The 22383-nt window shown below is 55.1% G+C and overlaps 2 protein-coding genes across 3 annotated transcripts; one reads left to right on the top strand and one right to left on the bottom strand.

The window, feature by feature from the left end:
* The first annotated feature begins 469 nt into the window (after positions 1 to 469).
* On the top strand, positions 470 to 12581 carry CHURC1 (churchill domain containing 1). The gene is made up of 4 exons (XM_067550650.1): positions 470 to 616; positions 3673 to 3808; positions 6746 to 6816; positions 12386 to 12581. Exons 1-4 carry the CDS (start codon positions 578 to 580, stop codon positions 12476 to 12478), a joined length of 339 nt encoding a protein of 112 aa, XP_067406751.1. The 5' UTR covers positions 470 to 577; the 3' UTR covers positions 12479 to 12581.
* Positions 12582 to 16464: 3883 nt separating this feature from the next.
* GPX2 (glutathione peroxidase 2) lies at positions 16465 to 22167 on the bottom strand. Of its 2 annotated transcripts, XM_067550754.1 has the most exons (3): positions 21619 to 22167; positions 18526 to 18959; positions 16466 to 17101 (listed from the first exon to the last, which is right to left on the bottom strand). In XM_067550754.1, the coding sequence occupies exons 2-3, from the start codon at positions 18745 to 18747 to the stop codon at positions 16751 to 16753; spliced, it is 573 nt and encodes a 190-aa protein (XP_067406855.1). In that variant the 5' UTR covers positions 18748 to 18959; positions 21619 to 22167; the 3' UTR covers positions 16466 to 16750. The 2 variants fall into 2 exon arrangements, with proteins under 2 accessions (XP_067406856.1, XP_067406855.1); XM_067550755.1 differs by lacking the exon at positions 21619 to 22167 and having other exon boundaries at positions 16465 to 17101; positions 18526 to 18767.
* Between the last annotated feature and the right edge of the window lie 216 nt (positions 22168 to 22383).

The raw sequence follows: 22383 nt of genomic DNA, 5'->3' as shown, positions 1-22383 counted from the left end.
GGTCTGGGCCTAGTGATTCCTGCCCTTTGGCTGAGAGGCCAGGCCTTTAGTCTTGGGTGGGTTTAGCCCCCAGTCCTGGAGGGGACTGTGGGTGAGATTTGCCATGCCATTGCTGCTGAAAGGGCTGCTGGAAGTGGAGGCTGGAGCAGCTGTTAAAAAAACAAAACCAGGGTGGATGGAGGCAGGGAAGGGGTTAGGACTGCACCTGCTGTGTGCATTCTGTCAATTTTAATCCCCCACCTGCTACCCCAGCCCGAAGCCCCACATTCTTCCCCTAAACCACTAACAGAGCCCACCCTCACCCTGCAGGCCACGCCCCACTCCCCTAGGCCACGCCCCACCCTAACCCAATAGGCCCTGACCGGCTCCGCAGAGCCCCGCCCCTTCAGGCCCCGCCCTCACCCCTCAAGCCCGGCTCACGCAGCCTTGCCCCTCCGCCCTGGGGGCTCCTCCCAGGCCCCGCCCCTAACCCTCCCAGGCGGGCGGGGGCGGGGCTGGCACTAGCTCTCGCGAGACGCGCCGCGAGGCTCCCGGGAAGCCGGAGGAGGGAAGAGGCGGCAGCGGCGGTGGCGTCATAATGTGCAGGGGCTGCGTGGAGACCGAGTACCCGGGCCGGGTAAGGGCGGTGGGGCCTGGCCCCGCCCCTCCCGTGGCTCCTCCCACCCGGGGCTGGGGCTGGGACGGAGGAAGTCCGTCTGTCCGTCCCGGTCTCTCTTCTCCCGAGTCCCAGCTGTGGGAGCCAGGACTCCTGGGTTCTCTCCCAGCTCTCAGGGGCGGCTTAGCGTGGGATGGGGGCGCCTGGAGCTCTGGGGTGGGGTGAGATAGAGTGGGGGGGAGGGGCTGGGAGCCAGGACTCCTGGGTTCCATTTCTGACTTGATACCTGGGGTAAGTCACGCCCATCTCCCTCTGTACAGTGCCCCCTCCCCACTCCCGCCTCCCAACCTCTGTCACCATGACTAGCCTCAGGCCAGGGTGGGCCAGAGGCTGCCCTGTACCTCTGGCCTCCAGATACACCCTCTGTGCAGCCCCGGGGGCAGTTCTGCTCAGGGCTGGGTTTTCGGGCCGAACTGCCCCCACCGGAGTTACTGATAAAACTCCTTGTGATTTTAACGGGTGCCAACGCCAGGCACTTCTGAAAACTCTCCCTTGTCGGGAAGTGCCAGGCATCAGGACTCCAATATCCCTGCTCGGCCTGATGCAAACCTCTGCCCTTGTCATAGTAGGGTGCAAAGACGTGCCAGTGTGAGGCTGCTTAAGGGCTAGGAAATAATAGTGCAGACATTGCAACGCCATTACATAAACCAGCCATACCCCTGCCTGGGGGATAGTGTTACCTTGAAATAGATAGAGCAGAAAGAACAGGGTTCTGAGATGGTAGCAAAAACGATGGGAGTATAGAAAGACTTCTCTGTGAGAAGAGACTGAAAAGATGGGACAATTTAGCGAGGAATTAAATAAGAGGGAATACAATCGAGATATGAACAAATATGAATGATAAGAGAAGGCAAGTCAGGCCCTTCTTTGTTGTAACACAAGAACAAAAGAACATTCAATGGAGTTGAAATACAACACATTTAAAATTATGAAAGGAAATACTTAATTATAGTTCATAAAAACCTGTGAAACTCATTGCTACAAGGTATTGGTGGGATCAAGAGCTTAGTGGGATTCAAAGAAGAATTAGACACGGATGATGAGCTCATATACAGTTACATTGACTGATTTGAGGAATTTTAGGAATAATAATAGCTAGTTCTTATATAGTGCTTTCCAGCCACAGATCTCAAAGCAAGTCAGTATCATTACCCCAATTTTACAGTTGGGGAAAATGAGGCACGGAGATTTGACATGACCTGCCCCTGTGGGATGTTAACCCTCGTGCTTCAAGACATATGCCGATCACTAACTGACTGGCTTACCATGAAACTCCACTCAGGGGAAGGTTTATTCCAGAATTGGCTGCAGCTGGCTTCCTTGACCTTTCCTCCGAAGTATGTGTCACTGGACTAGATGGCACACTGGTCTGGGATGGCATGTCATATGTTCTTGTTTACTTCTATGTCCTTACTTCTCCCCACTCCCCTCTGTTATTCCAGACTCATTGAATATACCAGTCTAGTACTGGGCACAAACTCCAAAGCAGTTCCCATCAGAGTGAGATCCCTGTGCTAGTCAGGGAAGAGAAACTGAATCAGCCTCCAGCATCTGCCTGTAAGGAACTGTAAACTGAGTGTTTGCATAGATATGATCTGTTAGGCCCGGGTGGCTCCAAGACGCTTTGGTGTGATGGTTCCACGTTACGTAGTATTCTGAAGTTACTGATGCCTTTCCTGCTCTTGGCTCCGAGCATTCTCTTCTTCCGGGATCACCACAGTGCTTTTTATTTCCAAACACATGTTTTAAAGTATATAAAAAAAGTAAACCCCTAGTTTTTACACCAGCTGCGTTCTAGATCATGAATGCACTGGATGGGTCTGACAAAAGCCGGGAGGTGGTGGATGCTAAAGTGCAGCCTGTGATGCTCCTTTCGACAGCTGAGAGGCAGGGCCCCCACATGGGTGGGAAAAGGGTACGCTTTACCGGGATCCAGAGGCCCTGTAGTGCCCAGCCCAGGCTGCAACCCCCATTACCATGAGGAAAAAAATTTTCATGGCTCATGAGATTGTATGTATGGGATATGGGATTGTGGGATGTGTGTGGGAGAGGGCCCGTGTTACAAGTTTGTACTCGGCCCGAAAAAATTATATTTGCACCCTGCTGGGAGGTGCTGATAAAAGGAGAGATGGTGTTGGGTGTTGTGCTTGGAGCAGAGGAACAAAACTCCTGGCTTCTGTTCCCACCATTGACTCACTATGTGTCCTCAGGCTGCTCCGTTAGGCCATAGTTTCCACAGGGATGCCTAACATTAGGCTCCTAAATGCACAAGGCCTGATTTTCAGAAGGGAGTCCCTAGTGAGTGAACTTTGATCCTTCAAGGGAAGGTGAGCGCCCTCAAATGTTCCTTGGCTGGGCAGTCTACTGCTCTCTGGCCATTCATAGGGGAAATGTTATGTCACCTGGCCGAGAACAAATGAGGTTACAGGTGGTCGGTGTCTTCTTGTATAGCCCCGTTTGGAATCCCACATGATCTATATGCCGGGCACCCTTGGGCAGTAACCCCCAGTTTGCTTCCAACTTCCGTGATGATTTAGTAACTCACAGCTGGATGATTGATATTGCTGAGCCCCCAGTCTTGGAGGTGTTTCAGGATCCTCCTTGCTTGGTTTGTGTTCACAGCTATTTCCTTGTGGAGTTTTCCAATGTAGCTCATGTCTTCTATCCTCCACACTCAGGGGTAGTCTGCGAAGACTCCAGGTCCCATCCTGTGATGCCCTTTCTTGACCAGAAGAGACTGGCTGTGTTGCATAGTTGGGCCTGTTTCTTCCCATTTGCCTGCAGCTCCATATTCAGGATGAGGGTGACAGCAACCTTCTTTGAGAGCAAGTTAGATGCAAATCTCAGGCTCCTGTCAGTTTGCTAATGTGGGCAAAGCTTTGGGAAGCCCTAACCCATTTGCCTGTGCTATAAAAATTTCTACTAAATACAATGTTGCGACAAATCGAAGGGGGCGGGGTTGGTGTTTGACAGTAGCACGGAAGTGAATGTGGATATTTTCTCTTTCAATATCATAGGGTAACACCTGCCTGGAGAATGGGTCTTTCCTATTAAACTACGTGGGGTGCGTGGAGTGCAACAAGAGAGACTTTGTGCTGATCACAAACAGAGCGACAGAGGAGGAGGATGGAGAAGAAATCATCACTTATGATCGTAAGGAGTTTCCCTTGTCATAGCATCTATTGAGTGCGTGTGCAGCCACAGGCTTTAGGAACCGGATCAGCAGAGGGTGTGAGGTGTAAGGTTTTATTATTAGTATACATGTTGGGGGTGGGGGATAGAGTTTAATACTTGACTTGAAAAAATTACCAGATATCTCTTAGCCAGAGGGTAATATGAAAGATGGCTAGGGCTCCCTAAAGAGGTCTAAGTCAGTGATCTGATGAGTAGCCCAGATCCCCAACTGCGGGGAAGGAGAAGATTGTTGAAATTTTTACCTTGCTGCCATCCTGGGACCTTCCGCATGGGCCCACTTTCACATAAGTCCCTGGCTGGAAAGTGTCAGAGGCCTTGTCTACCCACAAAAGTTGTACGGCTTAAATTATGCCCATGGAGTCCCTTACCAGTAACTGAGAGCTAAAGCCAGACAAATTCAAATTAGCAATAAGGCACACATTTCTAACCATGGCCATCGGATGGGCCATTTGAATAAACTCCCAAGGGAAGGGATGAATGCTCCATCTCTCAAAGGCTTCAGATCCAGACTAGAGGCCTTTCGGGAAGATCTGCTTTCATAGAATCATAGAATATTAGAGTTGGAAGGGACCTCAGGAGGTCATCTAGTCCAACCCCCTGCTCAAAGCAGGACTAACCTCAGCTATATCATCCCAGCCAGGGCTTTGTCAAGCCTCAGCTTAAAAACCTCTATAGATGGAGATTCCACCACCTCCCTAGGTAACCCATTCCAGTGCTTCACCACCCTCCTAGTGAAAAACTTTTTCCTAATGTCCAACCTAGACCTCCCCCTCTGCAACTTGAGACCGTTGCTCCTTGTTCTGTCATCTGCCACCACCAAGAACAGCCTAGCCCCATCCTCCCTGGAACCCCCTTTCAGGTAGTTAAAGGCCGCTATCAAATCCCCCCTCATTCTTCTCTTTTGTAAGTTACTGGGCTCAGCCCAGAGGGAACTGAGTGAAATTCTCCATTTTGGGTTGTACAGGAGGTCAGACAAGATGATCTAATGGTCCCAGCTGGGCCTAAAACTAAGAGTCTGTGACTATGGGCACAACCCCCTAGTGTGGATGCAGTTACAAAGGTGTTTATACCAGTATACCTTGTCTCTGTGCAGGAGGGGAATGATCTGTTCTGGTATAACTTGGTCTGCATGAGGGGTTGTGCCAGCATAACTATATTAGTTTAAAAAAAAATCACCCCCTCTAATGGACATAGTTATATCAATACAAAACCTGCAGCTAGGTGAGCATGTGCTTAACTGTTCGCACAATCAAGGTCTGAGGCTGGAGCTCTCCTCCCCGCTCGCCTGCTGGAGGAGTCTCTGCTACTGAAGAGGTTTCCTGCCCCCTCCCATTTCTCAGCTGCTGAGACAGGGCTGGTCTCCAGGATCCCTCCCCCAGCTTCTGCCTGTGTGTCATCTTCACCAGTGATTAGCTCCAGGGCCCGCCTGTGCTGCTTCCCAGTGCTCCCAAGAAAGCTGCAGTGTGAAATTCATGTGATTCTTGACAGCTTCACTGATCCTCACAGGTTGTGAACAGCCCCAGTGAAACTGACCAGTCTCTTGTTAATGTCAATCTGCTGCTGCTGCTCCCAGAAGTGGCAGAGGAGTGGGAGCTAACTGGCCTGCCAGCTCAGTGAAGCAGCACTGTATCTGTTCACGTTTTGCAACCATGCAGGCTAAGCATTTTTTCAGAGCCGAAATTCTCCAGAAGTTTGATAACTTAGCTCTCCCTTATCACCAGAATAAACCGACTGCTTGCCAAGGGTATGTCCATTTCAAAGCAATGTAAAATGAGAGGAAGTAGAACTGACGGGATGTGAAGGGAGAAAATAGGCTTGCATTTGATTGTGCATTTCACTGTGTCTCTTTTAAAATGTAGAAAAGGTTTCCCAGCTTTGCATTTGTTAGCACCTATTACATTTCTACTCTTAGGAACGAATGGACAATTGCCATTGCATTAGTGCTCCTTGATTGACCCCCGTGGAGTCTAAAATCCAGTGGCAGTCCAAACTTCTCCCTCACTGCCTGTCTGGATCCCAACCAACCGCCAGGAAACCATCCATATGCCTAAAAGAATCATCTGCCCTGGCCCATTCAGCTCCTTGGACTCCCTGCTGAGACTGAAGTGCCCATTAGTGTGGGTGGCTTTTGCGAGGTGGAAGCTTAGCTGACACCCCCACCTTATTTCACAGAGGCCTCCAAATAGCCACAAGCCGGAAACAATTTCTGCTGGATTTGAACAGCCAAGTGAGTGACTTGGGTGGCGCTCCACACAAGTGCAAGCAGAAAATTGCAGGATCAGAGCCGTAGTTTCTATGAAGCATTTGTAGATCAGTTGCAATCTTTCTTTTAACTAAATGTGCTTTTTAGGTTGACACAGGTGATGAGTTGGGAATGGTTCAAGGTGGCATGTTTCCATTAGTCCCCTGAATTGATACAGTGCCTTTCCCCAGTGATTACAGGTTTCAGTATAGACGACCCAATGAGCGTTGTGCTTTCGGGGAATATCAGGGAGTGAAAGAGCTTCTTTTCTGTTCAGTGTCCAGGTTCCAGTAGTTAGAAAAATGTACTAGTTTTGAACTGTTTGCCCTGCTCCTTATGTATTACAACAATTTCTCCATGAATTTATGGGGATGTGAAATACTGATTTTTAAATTGCTGCGGTAAATCCACAGAACTGGTGTGGATCTAGTCCTGGGGGGGGGTCTAAAGATATTTGGCTTTGCCTTTAAGATTACCACCGCTCTCTTGGACCAGGAGGGCTTTTTGTCACCGATCCAGGATATCAGGACTTTGACCTTGGATAAGTGCAATTTTCAGGCAAAAGAAATAAGACTTTCCCTGCCCCCAGATTGGGGTGAGTGAGGTTTCCCTCTGAGCTGGTAACCTTTGTGCATCTCTGGTTTTCATTTCAGATGTGTGTAAGAACTGTCATCACATGATAGCCAGGCACGAATATACATTCAGCGTGGTGGACGATTACCAGGTACGGTGTCTTGCACAGTGTCACAGATCCACAGGATTGGTACTACGCTCCCAGCTTTGAAACAGTCTCTAGGATGATCCCTCCAGTGTGCCAAACTTGCAAGGGGTCTCACTGTTCCTACAGGGCAGGCCACACGCCTTCCCCCTCCTTCGACTGAGCCTTTTCAGCTCTAGGAGCCGTGAGCTCTTCCAAAGTTCAACTGAGACAGACTCCTGGGAGAGGTGTGTCCACACTTCAGGGACTCAGGTACCTCAGCAGTATTTGCAGTGACACTCAAACAGTGTTGTCAAAACAGTCAGATTTATTAGTCTGCCATTACACAGCACAGGAAGTCCTTAGGTTAGCACAGAGAAATGAAGGTTAAAGCCTAGTCCAGTCCATTCTGGTCAGCCCAGAGCCTAGCCCATGGGGGTGAACTTCATGTTCAGGCTCTGTCTCTCTCGATCTGACCTCCTTGGCTAGTTCCCAGGTGAGAGCCCCAACTGCTTCCAGCAGCCAGTTCTTATCTCCCACCTTCCCAGTCCTTTGTTCTCCAGCTGGGGGTTTAGAGCCCTGTCCCTGCTGAGTAGTGGGGAAATTCATCTCCAACGGAGGCATTGGTGTCAGCGTCCTGGTCATTGGATTTCTCATTGTCTTCTTGGATTCTTCATTGATATGGGGTGGGCCTCAGCCAGTCCTTTTTAATGACCCGTTCAGGCTCAGACAGGTAGGCAACCTTCCTACCTTCATCTTCTAACCTGCCCTGAGAGGAAACAGTCCTTTTTTCCCCACTGGGTTGCCATGCAAAATGTAAGGGAAACTGAGGTGCACATAGGGGGCATACAAATGTTACAGAAAATTCCCACCTCGTCACACATGCACATACACGGGTTGCAAATACTGGACTCCTTTATTTCTTCATACAAACGCCCTTGAGACTTGGAAGGCCTGGTGAATGATGTCCCTGAAGCACAAGGAACCTGGGGAATACCACGGCTGGAGTAGAAAGTTCTGCCCTGTGGGTTTTCATCTGGAGGTGCTCTGGGTGTGTAGGGTTCTGGCACATGTGGGACTGTGCTCTGTGCAGCCTGTGTGCTGCTTCAGCTAGGAAGCTAAGGGAAGGATTGAAGTTACTGCCAGACCCACTGGTGCTTTCTTAGGGCAAACTTCGTTGCAAAACGTGGCTTCACTTTCCAGCTGCGTGTTCCACTGCAGCACTTCCACCCGTGTGACTTGATCCCTGAGTCAGATGACGGGTGCATCCCGCTGATGAGCATCTCTCCAGCACCCAACACTCTGGGCCATTCTGGCACCATCAGATCAGGCAAGGGGCCAGCCATGCAACGTGGGGGTTGATATTCTGCATGCTCCCATGCAGGGATGTAGCTTTCAATGCCTACAGCCCTACAGCCCTGGCTTTAGGCTGGCCTTTTGAAAAGCACCTAGTGATTTGAGAGCACAAGTCTCATTGCAAATCAGTGGGACTGGGGGGCGGGCATGCGATTTTTCAAAAGCACCTAAATGACTAGACCCATTGACTTTCAATAGGACTTGTGGTTCTAACTCCCTTAGAGAATTCCAGCCTGAAGGCTTTAGGACCCAATGCCATAGGGTGCGGGGCACCGCACCTCCTGTGAAGGGCTGAGCACCTTCCATCTCACATGAAGTCCTGGAGAGCTGAGGCTACGCAGTACCCTGCAGAATCAGGCCTTAAATCAGACGCAGCAAGGTCATGGTACAATTGCTTGAAGAACCGCAGCTGTTCATTTCTTCTGCACAGGAAGGTCTGCGGGGGTCTTCGGCCCGGATCCAGCCTAGCAGACAGACCCAGGCCTGCCAGCCACTGGCAGGATGGGTGTGGCCTGACTCCTGACTTTGCTTGTCATGTTCTCTCTCCACTGTGGCAGGCAGTACACGAGGGCTTGGTCTACACTTACCCCGGCGATTCGGCGGCAGTCAACGGGAGTTACACAAACTACGCAGAGAACTTGCGTAACTCCCGTCGACTGCTGTGCTTCTCTTCTGCGCGCCATCTTCACTGCACTGTGCCGACGGGAACCGCGTTCCCATCAGCGCAGCGCTACGCCACTTGAAGTGGTTTTAGTACATTGACTTCTGGATCGACTGAGCGGGTCTTCACTGACTGCTCAGTCGATCCAGATAAGTCGATCTGATGATGGCGACTTTGCCGCCCTCAGTGTAGACATAACCTAGGTGAAAGGACAAGGTGGGTAGAAGCAGGTGGGGAGGAGGTAGTGATGGAAGAGGGGACTTCTCGGGCAAACCCTGGATTGCATCCTGGCAGTCAGCGTGGCCTCAGATCAACAAGAGGAGCCAGATCACAAAGTTGTGCAACGGATTCGCTTGAAAGACAGGTGTTGGGCGTAGTCCACCCACGAGGGCAGTGTGACGGTTCCTAGAGACTGAGATGCAGGCTTACGTTATCCACGCCCTCAGGCTGCCCTTGCAGGAGGCAAAGCCGGGGGCGGGGGAGATGGAGGTTAAGGAGCTGGGCTGGGTCTCAGGTTCCTGAGCAGATACCTCCACAAGCTGAAGTTCAGCGTTCTTCTGTTCAAACCTCACAGTTGCTGTAGATCGCTCCAACTCTGGTTGTTGTTCACCCTTTGGAAACACCAGAGGCAGAGAGCGGGCTCAGAGGTCTGTAGCTACAGCAGCCTTTCAGCCTGCACTGCGTGCCCCGTTTTCAGAGCAGCTATCTGTGAAAGCATTCCACGTGTGAGAAACCACAGCCCCCGCCACCCCTTCCTGCTTGGAGGGGCGTGTTTCCAGTGGCTACTACCTGGGCACTGCTGCCAACCACAGACCTTGTACTGCCAGGCCCTAACGCACAATGCTCTAGACTCTAGAGTATCTAGTGGCCTCTCTAAAGCTGATCCCTGCTCTGCTGCTGGCCCATTTCAGGAGTGCTTGTCTAATAGCAGCCCTGGCCAGCAGTCCCAAGGTCTTTGTGTGGGAGCAGGAGCAGGAGATTCTGGCTCCCTTTGAAACTGGCGTTGGAGGAGTGAAAGCAAGGCCAGCCCTTTACAATAAGTACTGCTAAAAGCTCCCGCAGCCTTTTCCTTCCCTCCTTTTGGTGGTTGTACCTGCGTTTCCCTGGCGTAGCACTGCCCTCTTGGTTGCTTGGCAAGCTGCTGTGGAGAGCAGGACTAGCCATCTGCAGCTCGTGATGAAAGGCTGGGAGCTCCGATTGGGGAAACATAACCAGGGGCTTCAGGGCCATTGCCAGTGCAAAGGAAAGAAGGACTTTGGAAAATGACCACGCACGTCTGCTTGAGATGAGGGGACAGTTTGATTGAGCCTTTGCGCTCCCCATTACTACAAGCAGATACCCTGTTTCATAATGCTGGGTGTTGTCCAAGGAGGTATAACCAGGAGGAGTGAGGTTAGGGTTAGGGAAAAGGAAACCAGAGCTAATTAAATTCCTTATGCTTTTAATCCTGGCATCTTATCGGATTTCCTGGTCCATATTTAATGATTTGGGAGGCAAGACCTGGAATCCCATAACGATTTTTAACCAGAAATCGGTGAACAAACCCTTCTTCCTGTACCAGGTCTTGGTAAAGGGGTTCACCCGAGCAGCATGTGTTTAATGCAGCCAAATGCAAGATCAGACAACTAGGATGCAGGTCGCATCTGGAAAGCAGTGACTCTGAAAAGCCTTCGCGCTCCCAATGCGAACCAGCACAGTGCTGTAGCTAAGGTGCTGTGCGTGATCCTTCGACGTGTGAGCGGGGGAATATCCAACAGAAGTAGGGAGGTGAGGTTACCTCTTTGGCACTGGAGAAACTGTTATTGGAGACTGTGTTTTGCTGGTGCCCACCCTGAACAAAGGATGTTACAAAGGGGAAAGGGCTCAGATAAGAGCTAAGAGGATCAGTCAAGCTCTGAAAAACCTGCCTTCTAATGAGACTTAAAGGACTCAATCTGTTTCGTTTATCCAAGAGAAGGCTGAAAGGTGTGTCGATCACAGTTCCTGGGGGTAGTTTTCTGCTAGCAGGGGGCTTTTTGATCTACCAGACACTGGCAGAGCAAGATCCAGGGGCTCGGAGATGAAGTGAGACATGTTCAAACTAGAGATAAGGTGCCAATATTTAACAGGGAGGGACATTAACCAACAGAACCACTGGCTCCATCCCTTGGAATCTGTCAGTCCAGACAGGATTGTCTCTCCAAAGTCCCTTCTGGCCTCGAAATTTATGAATCTATCAAAGGGCAAGTCCCTTTTCCTGCTCACTCCTGTCCCCAAAGCCCTCCTCAGTAGCTGCTCCCAGAGCGGAGTCCTGATTTTGCTGGGTAATGAGAGTGACCGTAAATGTCACGCTGGACCCATGCAGCGGTGCCCAGCGAATGTGCTGTTCCTCCGCCTGCCTGGCATTAGGGGAAGTGGTGGTAGTTTTCTTTAGGATCATTTTTATTTGTATAGTGAAAGGATAATGCTGATAAAGGGAGGCTGGAGACAGCATGCTGAGCTGACGCTGAGCTGGCTTTGGCTGTGGAATAGTCTCCCTGGGGGCACTTTGGATGCCCCAGCTCTTGGGATGTTTTAAACCAAGAGCGACAACCCCTGATGAATATCTTGGAGGGAGCAATCCAGAACTGGCCCTGGGGAGAATCCAGAGGGCCCCATAGGTGTGATCGAAGCTTCCCCTCGTTCAGGATCAGGTGCCCAGTCTCTCTCTCTTTTCTCTGGCTCTGGTGCACAGCCAAGATGAGTGATGTTGGGGAGACGGGTTTCCGACTGCCATAACCATGCTCTTTGCCGTTCCATTGCATGCCAGTGCGGGTGCAGAAGTTGCCTTGGTCTCCCTGGCCAGCCTGCATGAGTTCTTGTGAGTGAGCGGGGCAGGGCCAGTCTGCCGTCTGACGTGCTCTAGGCAGCTTTCCAGCATGGCTCTCGGCTGGAAGGGACTGAACGCTGTGTCCTGGGGGCAAGGCTGTGTAACCATGTGATGGGGTTGGCTTCTGCTGTGCCCCACCGTGGCATTACTCACCTGGCCTCAGTTTCCCTCCAGCCCAGCAGCCATCTGCAGCGTGGTCCGGTGCCGTGGCGGCTCAGCCCTCTGGCTAATTCACACCAAAGCTTTGCCCCTGCAGGGTAGCTAAGTTGCAAATACAACGAACTCTAAAAGGAGGGTCGGCGAGCTCAGTCCATGACTGGACCCCACCCTTCTACTCAGGGTCTCCTTTCTAGTTAACACTTGCCTGGGCTCCCAGCTTCAGGCCCAGGCCCAGGCTCAGGCTCCCCTTCCCTCAGGGAGGCCCAGGCCTGCAGCAGTGTGACTCCATTGGTTCTCACCCAGCCAGAACTGGAGCTCTTCTCCCCTGCCTGGGCAGCCGCCCACTGAGCTGGGCTCTCCCCTGTTAGTGCCTCCCTCCAGGCCTGACACCTGCTTCAGGTGTAGTGGGGTGGGGCTGACTGAGCTCGTCAACCTCTCCTTGGCCAGTGTGGGGGTGTACACCCCATCTTCCACCCCCTGGGACGAAGGAGCATCACGAAGGATTCCCAGCCCTGCGGCTCGAAGCGAGCGCCTCCTTCCCCCCCACGTGAGCACGCTCTGTCTCGTTGCAGGAGTACACCATGCTGTGCCTGCTGTGCGGCAGGGCCGAGGACTCCATCAGCATCCTGCCCGACGACCCTCGCCAGGCGGCCCCCTTGTTCTGAAGCAGTGGCTGCAGCGTCATCAGTGCTTTGCATCCAGCCTCCCCAGGCTGGTTGCAGCGTGGTGGCGGGAGAGAGTCATTAAACACGTGCCCTGTGTTCTGAACGCTAGTCGCCCTGCGGTCCGGCACGCTACTCCTCCCCAGATTCAGCAGCAGAGAGGCTCAGGACCCTGTTCCCCTGCCTAGAGGAATAGGGGAGGGGGCATTAGCCGGGCTGCCTGGAGGAATGGGGGATGGGAAGAGGAACGTTAGCCGAGCTGCTCTCTGGGCATGGTGGGTACCTGCTGGGACAGGGCTTCCTTTGCAGCTCCATTGGTTAGGGCCAGGGGCCAGGACTGACCAGCTCTGGAATACAAAGACGGGAGACAATAGGCCATGGTGGGAGAGGCCGGGGGCTGTGCAGGGAGCATACTTCACGCTGAGGGGGAGAGAGTGGGATGGTAACATCTGCTGTCATGTCCACGGTGCCCCGCGTGGGATGCGCCCCCCTCTCTTCCCGGGAGGGTAAGGTGACAGCCGGAGCGCAGGGGCACTGCTTGGGTCTCTGGCTTTTACACGTTTCTGTGGAATTAGACCCGGCTGGCAGTAGCAAAGCCCCGAGGCGCACCCCCGTGTGCCCCTCGTAGGAGTCCAGGGGCGCACACCTGCTGTCCTCCCGGCTGCCCCTGTCTCCGCTCTTCTGTGGTCACTCGGCTTTCTCCCCCGAGCTGTAGTCCAGGCCCTCACAAACTGGGCTCTGTTTCGAGCCGTATCAGGAGACTTGCCAGCAGCTGGGGCCAGACCCCTTGGGCTAACAGTGGAAGCTTGCAGTCTAGGACCTGCAGTCTCTCTCCGAATGGAAGGGGAAGGGGGCTCCGGATTTCACGGCCACCCTTCACCGAGAATGGTCGCTTGCCGCCGCCCTTCCCAGGGATGACCAGCTGCAATGGGGCGTCCCCCTTCAGATGAAGAGTACAGCAGACAAAATGTTCCTGTGCACGGGTGGGGGATAAACTACGGGCTGTGGGGCACTGGTGGTGTCTTCCTAGGCATCTGTCCAGTGCCTAGCACAGTGGGGCCCCAATCCTGCCTGTCACCGCCTGCAGCCATCCTGTCCCTGGGGAGTGGGACTGACTAGACGTTTGGAGATTTCTCCAGCAACTGGCTCGTCCCAGAGGGCTGCCCTCCTTTATAAACCACCTCTTCCCTGCCTTCCCAGGGCTCCAGTCAGCCTCCCCCAGCCCCTCCCCCCCCACAGTGAGTCATCCCTTCAGCGTGGGGCAAAGAGCAGAGCCTGGTTGATCGTAGTGTTTGCTTTCTGAGGCCTTGACAACAGGGTGCTATGGAAACGTCTGCTCGTGGTGCTGAGGGAGACCAGCGGCCATGAGGCTCACCGGTGGTTTGGTTTGAAAAGCGCTGGGCACCCAGGCCTGGGAGAAGAATCCCGGCTTGCTTTCCACGAAGCCCCAGAGGGCAGGTTCTGGGCTAGACCGAATGAAATCCCTGGGAGGGTTTGCACTGAGCGCCCAGGTGCAGTTGTTTGTGACAGGACTGTGGGGGGCTCCTGTGGTTGTTTCCTGTGCCCCCTGGGGTGCCTGGGCAGAGGAAAAGGGGCTGTGTTGATTGAGATGCCCACACCTGTTGCATCCCATGGCCCGGCTGGGGGGCAGGACAGTGAAATAGGGTGATGTGTCAGTGAAGGGAGCCACACGGATCCGTTGTCACCATCTGGCTCCCTGGCACTGTGGCAGCAGCTGCTGCTCTGCATCCCTGCAGAGGACAATAAAGACATGACCGGTGCAGAATTACCTCTGGCCCCGCAGCCAGGGTCATGCATTTCTGTGCCACCCAGGGAACACCCTGGCCACTAGCTGCCAGTGCGTTTGTGACTAGCCAGGTGCTTTCACTTGGCTTTAATACAGAGACGGAGTGCCTTTCTGGGGGTTTTCCTCCAGTGCTCTCCAGGCCCTGTATGAAGGAGTCTCAAGTGTTAGCCCCCGATACAGCTGGGGCAGTTGAGGGGACAAGCAGAGCCAGGAACCAACTGTCCACGGCCTGGAAAGGGGCGCCAAAGAGAGTCCAAGGAGGCTCTGAGGGCTGCAGCTCTGCTTTATGGTGAGCGACTGGAGGAGCATGGACGGTTTAGTTTCTCCAGGAGGAAGGTTTAAGAGGGGACTTCCTCGTGATCTGGGAAGGCGGTTTCCACTAGAGGGATTTGTGATCTACCAGACCCCAGCAGGCCAAGATCCAGTGGTTGGGAGCTGATGCCAGACTCCTTCAGACTGGAAGAAAGGGGCAGATTTTTAAGAGGAAGGGGAATTAACGACTGGAACAACTGCTCCAAGGCCGGGACGAGTTCTCCATCCCTTGGAGCCTGTAAAGTCTCTGGAAGTAATAGAGCCTGGCTCCGTCACAAGGGCTGGGCCAGCTGCAGAGAGGTGTGGCGTGCGGCCCATGTTATATGGGAGATCTGACTGGGTGAGGTCTGATCTTTACCATGGCTGACCCCAGGTCTCCTGCATCCCAGTCCCCTCACCCCTAGGCCGTGCTGCCCAAGAGCACTGTAATGAGAGGCATGGAGCTAAAACCCCTGAAAATCTCAGTTGCTGCTCTGGGCAACAGCCCCCATTTCTGCCAGCAGGCCGAAGCCAAAGCCCCTTCCCTGGGTAGCATTTGGGGACCAGTATACCCAGTGGGTACCTCCTGGCAGGGGGAAGGAGGAGCACAGGGTTGGAGCTGCAGAGCATGCCTGCACAATTCACTCCCCATAGCAAGCTCCTCTTCTGAAACACAGGCTGGGCCCTGGCCAGGCTGCCCCGTTGGTGCATCACTATTATGATTTCCTCCTTGTGCTAGGTGCTGCGCATGCACACAGAGCAGAAGGTGCTGTCTTCCCCAGTTGGCCGATGCTGAAGGCAAACAACAGGTGGGGAAAATGAGGCACTGAGCAGGCCTGTCACTCAGCAGAGCTGGGAGTAGATCCCCGGTCTCCTGAATCCTAGCTGAGGGCTCTAGCCACTAGACAACACTACTGCTCCCAGCCTAAGATGCCGTCAGTGACTCTCACCCTAGCCACGGCACCACTGTGGCTGCCCCTGGTGGGCTGTGGCTGGAGGCAGGGCAGGGTGGAGGTGGGATGAGATGAGGCCAGGGGAGACCTGCACCCTGCAAAGCATGATGGGGCCACGGCGGCAGGGACACAGGTTGAGCTGCCTTGGCCGGTGCCAGGAGCCACACGGCACCTGAACTGGGCGGGTTCACGTTGCCATCAGCGTGTGGGGGAATCTCAGGCTCTCTGCGGTGGCAGTGCTGGGTCGGTCACCCCTGGGGCAGCTCACTGCCAACGACAGGTTCAGGCTCTCTGCAGCCTCAGACAGCGTCAGTCCCACTTGGGGCATGGTTTTGAGACGCTCTGTACACCCAGTGGGGCTGGGGCTGTAATTCTACGTTGAGCTGGGAAGTGGAGCAAGGGGCAAATCCCCGATGCGCTTGGGGTGGGGTGGCAAAGGCCCATTCTCACACGCAGGCTGTTTCAGCCATCCCGGAAAAGGCCAACTGGGCCCAATGGGTGGCAGGGCAGCTCCAGGGCTGATGCCGTCCTGGGGGGGCTTGTGGCATGGGGCAGCAGCTCCTCCTGATGCTCATGGAAGGCAGGCCCGGAGCTGTTGGGGGGGGCAGCAGCACCCTATCAGGTAGCTGTCTGGTGAGGCCTCTTTATGTAGGTGGAATATTGACATGCCTTCCCTGCCAACCTTGGTGACGGGTATCCCTATGCCCATCTCACGGCCCTCGGCGCCCGCCACTCTGCGCCAGGCTCCCTCCAGCACAGCCCCGTCCCCTGCAGCAGCCAGGACTCAGCTCGCTCTGCCAACACAGCAGAGGCCGGGGTAACACCAGGCATCAAAGCGCCCTTGCTATCTCCTCTCCTCTCCTCACCCAGGAAGGCTGGTTTCTCCTGCTCTAGCCAGTGGGCGGCAGCAGACGCTGCTGCAGTTTGGAGACGGGTAGAAAATACAGAGACCCAGGCCACCTTCCAGCTTGTTTATTGGACTCAGGCTGTGCCGGGTGGCCGGCGGGCAGAGGGCCAGGCGTGCAGTCCCTTTACCCCCTTCGGGCCCCTTTCCTGCGTGGTTTAGAAGGGGGCCGTCATCCGGTAAAGCACTGACGCCAGCCCCAGCAGGCGGCACCCTGCAGGCCGAGACTTAGGGACCGGATGTTGCTCCGATGGGCCCTGCACCCCTCCGGCGGGGGGGCCCTGTGGCTGGGGCCCTGGCCCATCACCGCCGCCGCTGCACTATTTGGCAAGCTTGAGGAGGCGCTGGATGTCGGGCTCGATGGCGGCGGTCTGGAACTTGGGGCTGTAGCGTTTGAAGGGCTCCCCCTCGGGCCCCACCAGGAACTTCTCGAAGTTCCAGGAGATGTCGTCACGGCGCACCGGGCTCCACACCACAAACTTGGGCTCGCCCATGAGGGCCGAGGGCTCGTCGGCCGGGGCGGGCAGGTGGGCCTTCAGGTAGGCGAAGACGGGGTGAGTGTCCTGCCCGTTCACCTGGCATTTCTGGAAGAGGATGAAGTTGGGCTCGAAGCCGGCGCCGGGGCGCACGTACTTCAGGCTGTTGAGGATCTCCTCGTTGGTGCAGTTCTCCTGCCGGGGAGAGGACAGGGCGTGTTGGGACTCAGAGCAGCGACGGGGCGGAAGGAAGGGACGATTGGAAGCCAGCCCTGTCCCCCTCCACCCTCTGCCGCTCCTTAGTGACTCAGAGCTGGTTGGATGGTCCCAGCCCTCACTGCGCTGGCCCAGTCTGTTGCAACAGTCAGTTCTTTATTTGCTTTCCCGCAAGCTGACAGTCAGGAGTGCAGGATATGACTGAGATCACCCCGCTCTGCCTGTTGTGTCAGAAGCTGACCCTCCGCCCCCCCCCCCCCCCCCCCGCTGAGATCAGGGCCGGGGGCTCTGTCCTGGCACTGCTTAGACCCTGACCGAGATCACCTCCCCCGTTGTGCCAGGTGCTGTGCAGACCCTGCCTGAGAGGCAGTCCTTGCCCCAATGAGCCCACAGCCTGAACAGACAAGACAGGCGAAGAGGAAACTGAGGCACAGAGAGGGGAAGTGACTTGCTGAAGGTCACCCAGGAGATCTGGAAAAGGACACCCAGGTGTCCTGTGTCCCACTTCATTGCCCTACCCGCAGGGCCCTGTGGGAGCAGGGGAAACGCCCCGAGCTGCAGCAGCAAACGCTGGATTGTATGGTCCCAGCGACAAAGAAGGCTCTCTAGGCAACAACCCTGCCCTGGCCCCTGAAGGGACTCGGCCACCCTGCTCATCTCTAGCTCCTCTCGCACTGGGCCAGTTATGGGGGCAGGCTGCAGCCAGGTGAAACATTGGCACACTGGGGCCCATCTCTGCCACCTCTAGGGTGGGGCTGCTCTAATGCTCCCCCTCCTCCAATCAGTGCTGCCACGAAGGGGTCGCCAAGGAGGCTCTACGCTGGCGGGAGGGCACCTTGCCAAGACAGGGCAGTGGGAGAAGAGCAGGATGCAGGCTGGGAGGAGGGAGCCCAACCTGGGGGAGGAGCATCCCAAACACGCGGTCCATGCCGCACAGACCCACACGGACCATTGGGGCTTGCTGAGGCCAGCATGGGCTAGTGAAATCATAACTGCCTGTGCCACACAAGAGGGTACTGGCAGCAGAGCCAGAGGGCAGGATGCCCCTGCTCTGCCCAAACCCCAATTGCAAGGCAGAATGTCCCTGGTGTGAACGTCAGGGCAGGTGGCAGCCAATCCCAGGGTCAGCTGACTGGCTCTGGCACTGTTCCTCTGTCGTCGTGCTGCTGTGTGGCCATCCCAGAGGGGCCGTGCCCCCTCCCTGCAATTCATGCCCCAGCAGCTGCTCTGACCCCATCCCACGTGCCCAGGTGAGCTGCCGCAAGAAGGGCTGGCTGGTCGGAACTCTCCAAGCACTGCGTGTCCAGCGTGCTGGAGGGGGGTGATCCTACGGGAAGCAGGGTCATCCACACCCCAGGCTCTTTGGTGAGGTAGAGGACTGGGGTGGCGCAGGGGGCACATACCTGGTAGCCAAACTGGTTGCAAGGGAAGCCCAGCACGACCAGCCGCCGGGGATACCTGGCCTGCAGCTGGTTGAGCTGGGTATAATCCCGCACCGTCGTGCCTCAGAGAGACGCCACGTTCTCGATCAAAACCACCCGGCCCCGAAAATTGTTGAAATCCACCTTCTCCCCATGGAGGTCGGTGGCGCTGAGGTCGTAGAAGGACTTGGCGATGTGAGCCATGGCTGCAGCGGCAGAGTGAGCCCTGCCCGCAGGTAGGCACTGCCTTAAAGCGCTCGTCCCACACGCCACGTGATCAGCCGCTCCAAAGGTCTCTCCCTGGCATGCCGTGAAGGAAATCAGATCGCTCACCTGGTCGCGAGCCAGCTATTTCCAGCCACAGGACAAAGCAACAGATCAGGCCAGCGCAGGTCTTGTTGCAAAGCCGGCTAGCACTGGAAGGAAATTCAGGGAGAACATGATACTCCTGCTAGTTCTCAATAATTGACGCCAGTCACCTCTAGCAGAGACCTTGCATGGGGGGGCAGGGGGCAACTGAGAGGGAAGAAGCGGTGACCCGGGCTGCCATCTCAACAGCTACCAGTCACAGGTAGAGGAAAGGGAAAACGTCATCGCCTTGGGTTTGGTTTGCACCTTCCTGCTCTCGGGCCAGGCCAGTCGGGGGTGACCTACAAAGGTCTCTGGGAGGAAGGAAGGGAGGAAAGATGGCCTAGTGGCTGGGATTCAGGACACCTGGGTTCTAGTCCTGACTCTGCCACTGACTGCTGGGTGACCTTGGCTAAATCACTTAATCCCGCCAGTGCTTCTCCCACAAAATGGGGCTGATCCTTTCCCACCTTCCAGGGGTCATGAGGGTAACTCTGTGACTGAGGGTGACATGCTCAGGTACCGTGGGAACAGGGGCCAGGCAAGGCCTTAGATAGACAGGCCTTCTGCCAGTCTTGCTTCTGGGTGAGCTATGCAGAGGGCCTTCAATTGGAGGCGGGTACTGCTGCATGGCCTGGGCACTGGAAACAGCCGGTGGCTTTGTGAAGGCAATGTCATGAGATGCCCAAAGCCCAGCGCATGAGGCAGAGGGACCCTCCACTCAGACAGGGTGTGTGTGTGTGTGTGTGTGTGATGCGGGTGTGGCTTTAAATCTCACCCAGGCCTATTTGATTCCAACGCCCAATGGACACAGGGGAGAAAGCAAGTCTGAGCTCAAAAGCACGCTGTCCATTGAGATGTGCACACTCTCACTAGGTGAGGCAGAGACTCTCCCTCCCTCCCCCCCAAGGAGTCCCCAGGGGAAAACCGACCGTGTGTTCTTGGTATATAGCAGTGAGCAAATAAAATGAGCCTGCATAATGCTTTTCGTCTGTAGCTCTCAAAGCAGGGCACGATCATTATCCCCATGGGGAAACTGAGGCACGGGGAGGGGACTTGCCCAGCAGGCCAGTGACAGAGCCGGGGCTAGACCCCAGAGCACCTAGTCCAGTGTTCTAGCTACTCACCATGCTGCCTCCTGGCAGTAAATGGAGCCCCACTACCACACCCCCTTTTGTTAATAAACCTCTCTGGCCTTTGGGCACCATTTAAAGGGCACCAATCCAATTTCTGTAGAGCCCTTTGCAGGTAACTTTAACACTGATGGTGGGGGGAAGGTTTTGTGTGTGTCCCTCCCTGTCCCTCTCTGCTGGAGGATATGAGCCCCACTTCTGTATGCATGTGTATTTCTCTCCATCCATCCTGGCCAGCTAGACTCAGCACCCAGAGCAGGCTCTGAGGCTGGCGGGCAGGCAGGTGGTCTGGCTGACGTCCCGCAGCAATGGGAACCATGCCTGGTGGGCACAGCACCTGCCCTCAAGGGGTTACCAAAGCAGCAGCTCTCAGAGGAGCCTGATCATGCCCCTTCCCATGGTGGATCAATCAGCCATGGGCAGCACCTGTAAGAAATAACTGGGCAGGAACATTGGTGGGGGCAGGGTGCTGCACCTCAAGACCCCTGGGTCCTGCCACGTCTGTGCCTCAGTTTCCCTCCCACCCATGGGCTACAGAAGCAGTAAGCTCTTAGGGGCCGGGCCTATCTCTGGGTGGCCATGTGCTGGCACCTTACAACAGGGTCCCAGTCCCAACTGTGCACGTACGTGCTCCTGTCACAGTAGGGGGTTATTTATGGTAAATGGGGGCACGGTGTCATCGCTGGGCCCAAGTTTATAACAGACCCCCCCCCCCCACCTGCCGGCTTCTTCTGGACTCATCCAGCAGTGCAACAAAGTCAGAGTGAGCCTGGACATCTCAGTGGGGGTCCCTGAGTGGTGCCATGATTGGGCACTGGGCCCATCCACTCTGGGCTGCGTGCACCCCTCTCCCCCACTGTCCCTGAGTGCCTGGATGCCCCAGTGAGGGTCACAGCATCATTGCCATAGGCAGTGAGATTAGACTAGAGCGCATGGGAGCTGGGCACAGCCCCCCCTCGCCGTCTCCCAACCATGCCTCTTGCCTCAGCCCCTTGTCAAGTCTCCACTCCTCCGATCTTTTTAGATCCAGGGCTCAGATGGGAGGAGAAAGAGATGGGGGCCCATCTCAGGGCCACCCACACAAGGAGCCAGCTCCCATTAGATGATGCAGATGATCAAAACATGAGCGGGTTTTCTCCAGGCTCTCCCAGCGGGGCTGGCACAGGCCCATGCCCAGCTGAGCTCCGATCCTCGATTGGGGTGCCCTCTCCAGCCCCCCTGCCTCCCCCCGCCTGTGGCATCACATGAGATGTTGCTCACGGTGAGCCTTTTGGGCATGTAACATTGCTGCCAGGTGGTGTCAGCGGCAACACGGGACAGGTTCCGTATCTAGGAGTTCCTCTTAACAATGCAGAACAAAACTGCTTCAAGCCCTGCCCCATAATCTGGGAAAATGTAACTGTGTCCTTTGCCTCAGTTTCCCCCCCTGTGGTGTGGAAGTTCAAACAAATGTCCCTTTAACACATCACTCCCTCTGCTGCACCGCATGCATAGATTGACGGCCTTATCCGCCAAGTCCCAGAGGTGTGTTCACATGAACATTCCCGACAGGGTCAACGACAAGCGATGCCTCCCCATCCATTGCCACCGCCACCTTTGCGACTGGCTCACTGCTGCCCCAATCTCTGCCCCGGTGATCTCTGCCACTGTCAATGCGTGCTGCTCACCGGCACGTCTCCAATGCTCCCCACTTAACCCAGCTCAGCGATTTCAGCTCTTGGCAATTTCACTGGCTAGCTGGGAATCTCTGCGCTGACTGTTCATTGTCTCTTGCTGCCACGCTGCTCCCATGCCAGGACTAGCCTTGCTCATCAGGGATTTCAGCGCTAGTAATCACTGCACAGAAACAAGGAGTCCAATCAGCTGTATCTTTAAATGGTGTCTAGCAATATCTACACTGCAGTTGCACAGCTGGGGCTGGTTTGTGCCAGCTGACCCATTCTAAGGGGCTATTTAACTGCAGTGCAGACACTGGGGCATGGGATTGAGCCTGGGCTTTGGGACCCCACAAAGCAACAAGATCCCCAGCATTCATCCACTAGCTCTACACTTGGATCAAACAGCCCCTTAGTCCAAGCCAGCCCCCCCAGGTATTTAACAGCAAGGTAGACACACCCTAAGGCTCAAACCAGAATGCATACAGCCACATGGAAACGCCAAGGCCCACACATATCTTTAGTGGCATTTGGTATCCCCAACTCCTGGCTTAGCCAGTGAGGTTAGTGCTAGGGTGACCCCCACACTCAGGCCAGGCTAAGCACAGTTCTGTTGCCCTTTACTCAGAAAGTCAGGATAACCACATTTCGTCACCCCAACACCAGCCAACATGGATCGCTTTGGACGAAGCTCTGCCTGCTGC

This window comes from Emydura macquarii, unplaced genomic scaffold (genome assembly GCF_026122565.2).
Source record: "Emydura macquarii macquarii isolate MOO-44397 ecotype Brisbane River unplaced genomic scaffold, CSIRO-AGI_Emac_v2 contig_1305, whole genome shotgun sequence".
Lineage (NCBI taxonomy): Eukaryota > Metazoa > Chordata > Testudines > Chelidae > Emydura > Emydura macquarii.
The sequence above is the reverse complement of the archived record's forward strand: the minus strand, read 5'-3'. Positions and strand labels throughout refer to the sequence as shown.

Bases quoted from the DNA above. Each gene is read 5' to 3' on its own strand.
- CHURC1 (XM_067550650.1), top strand. From the start codon at position 578: ATGTGCAGGGGCTGCGTGGAGACCGAGTACCCGGGCCGG. The intron at 3,809-6,745 runs GTAAGGAGTTTC...TTTTCATTTCAG, and splicing joins AGAAATCATCACTTATGATC to ATGTGTGTAAGAACTGTCAT. The intron at 6,817-12,385 runs GTACGGTGTCTT...GTCTCGTTGCAG, and splicing joins GCGTGGTGGACGATTACCAG to GAGTACACCATGCTGTGCCT.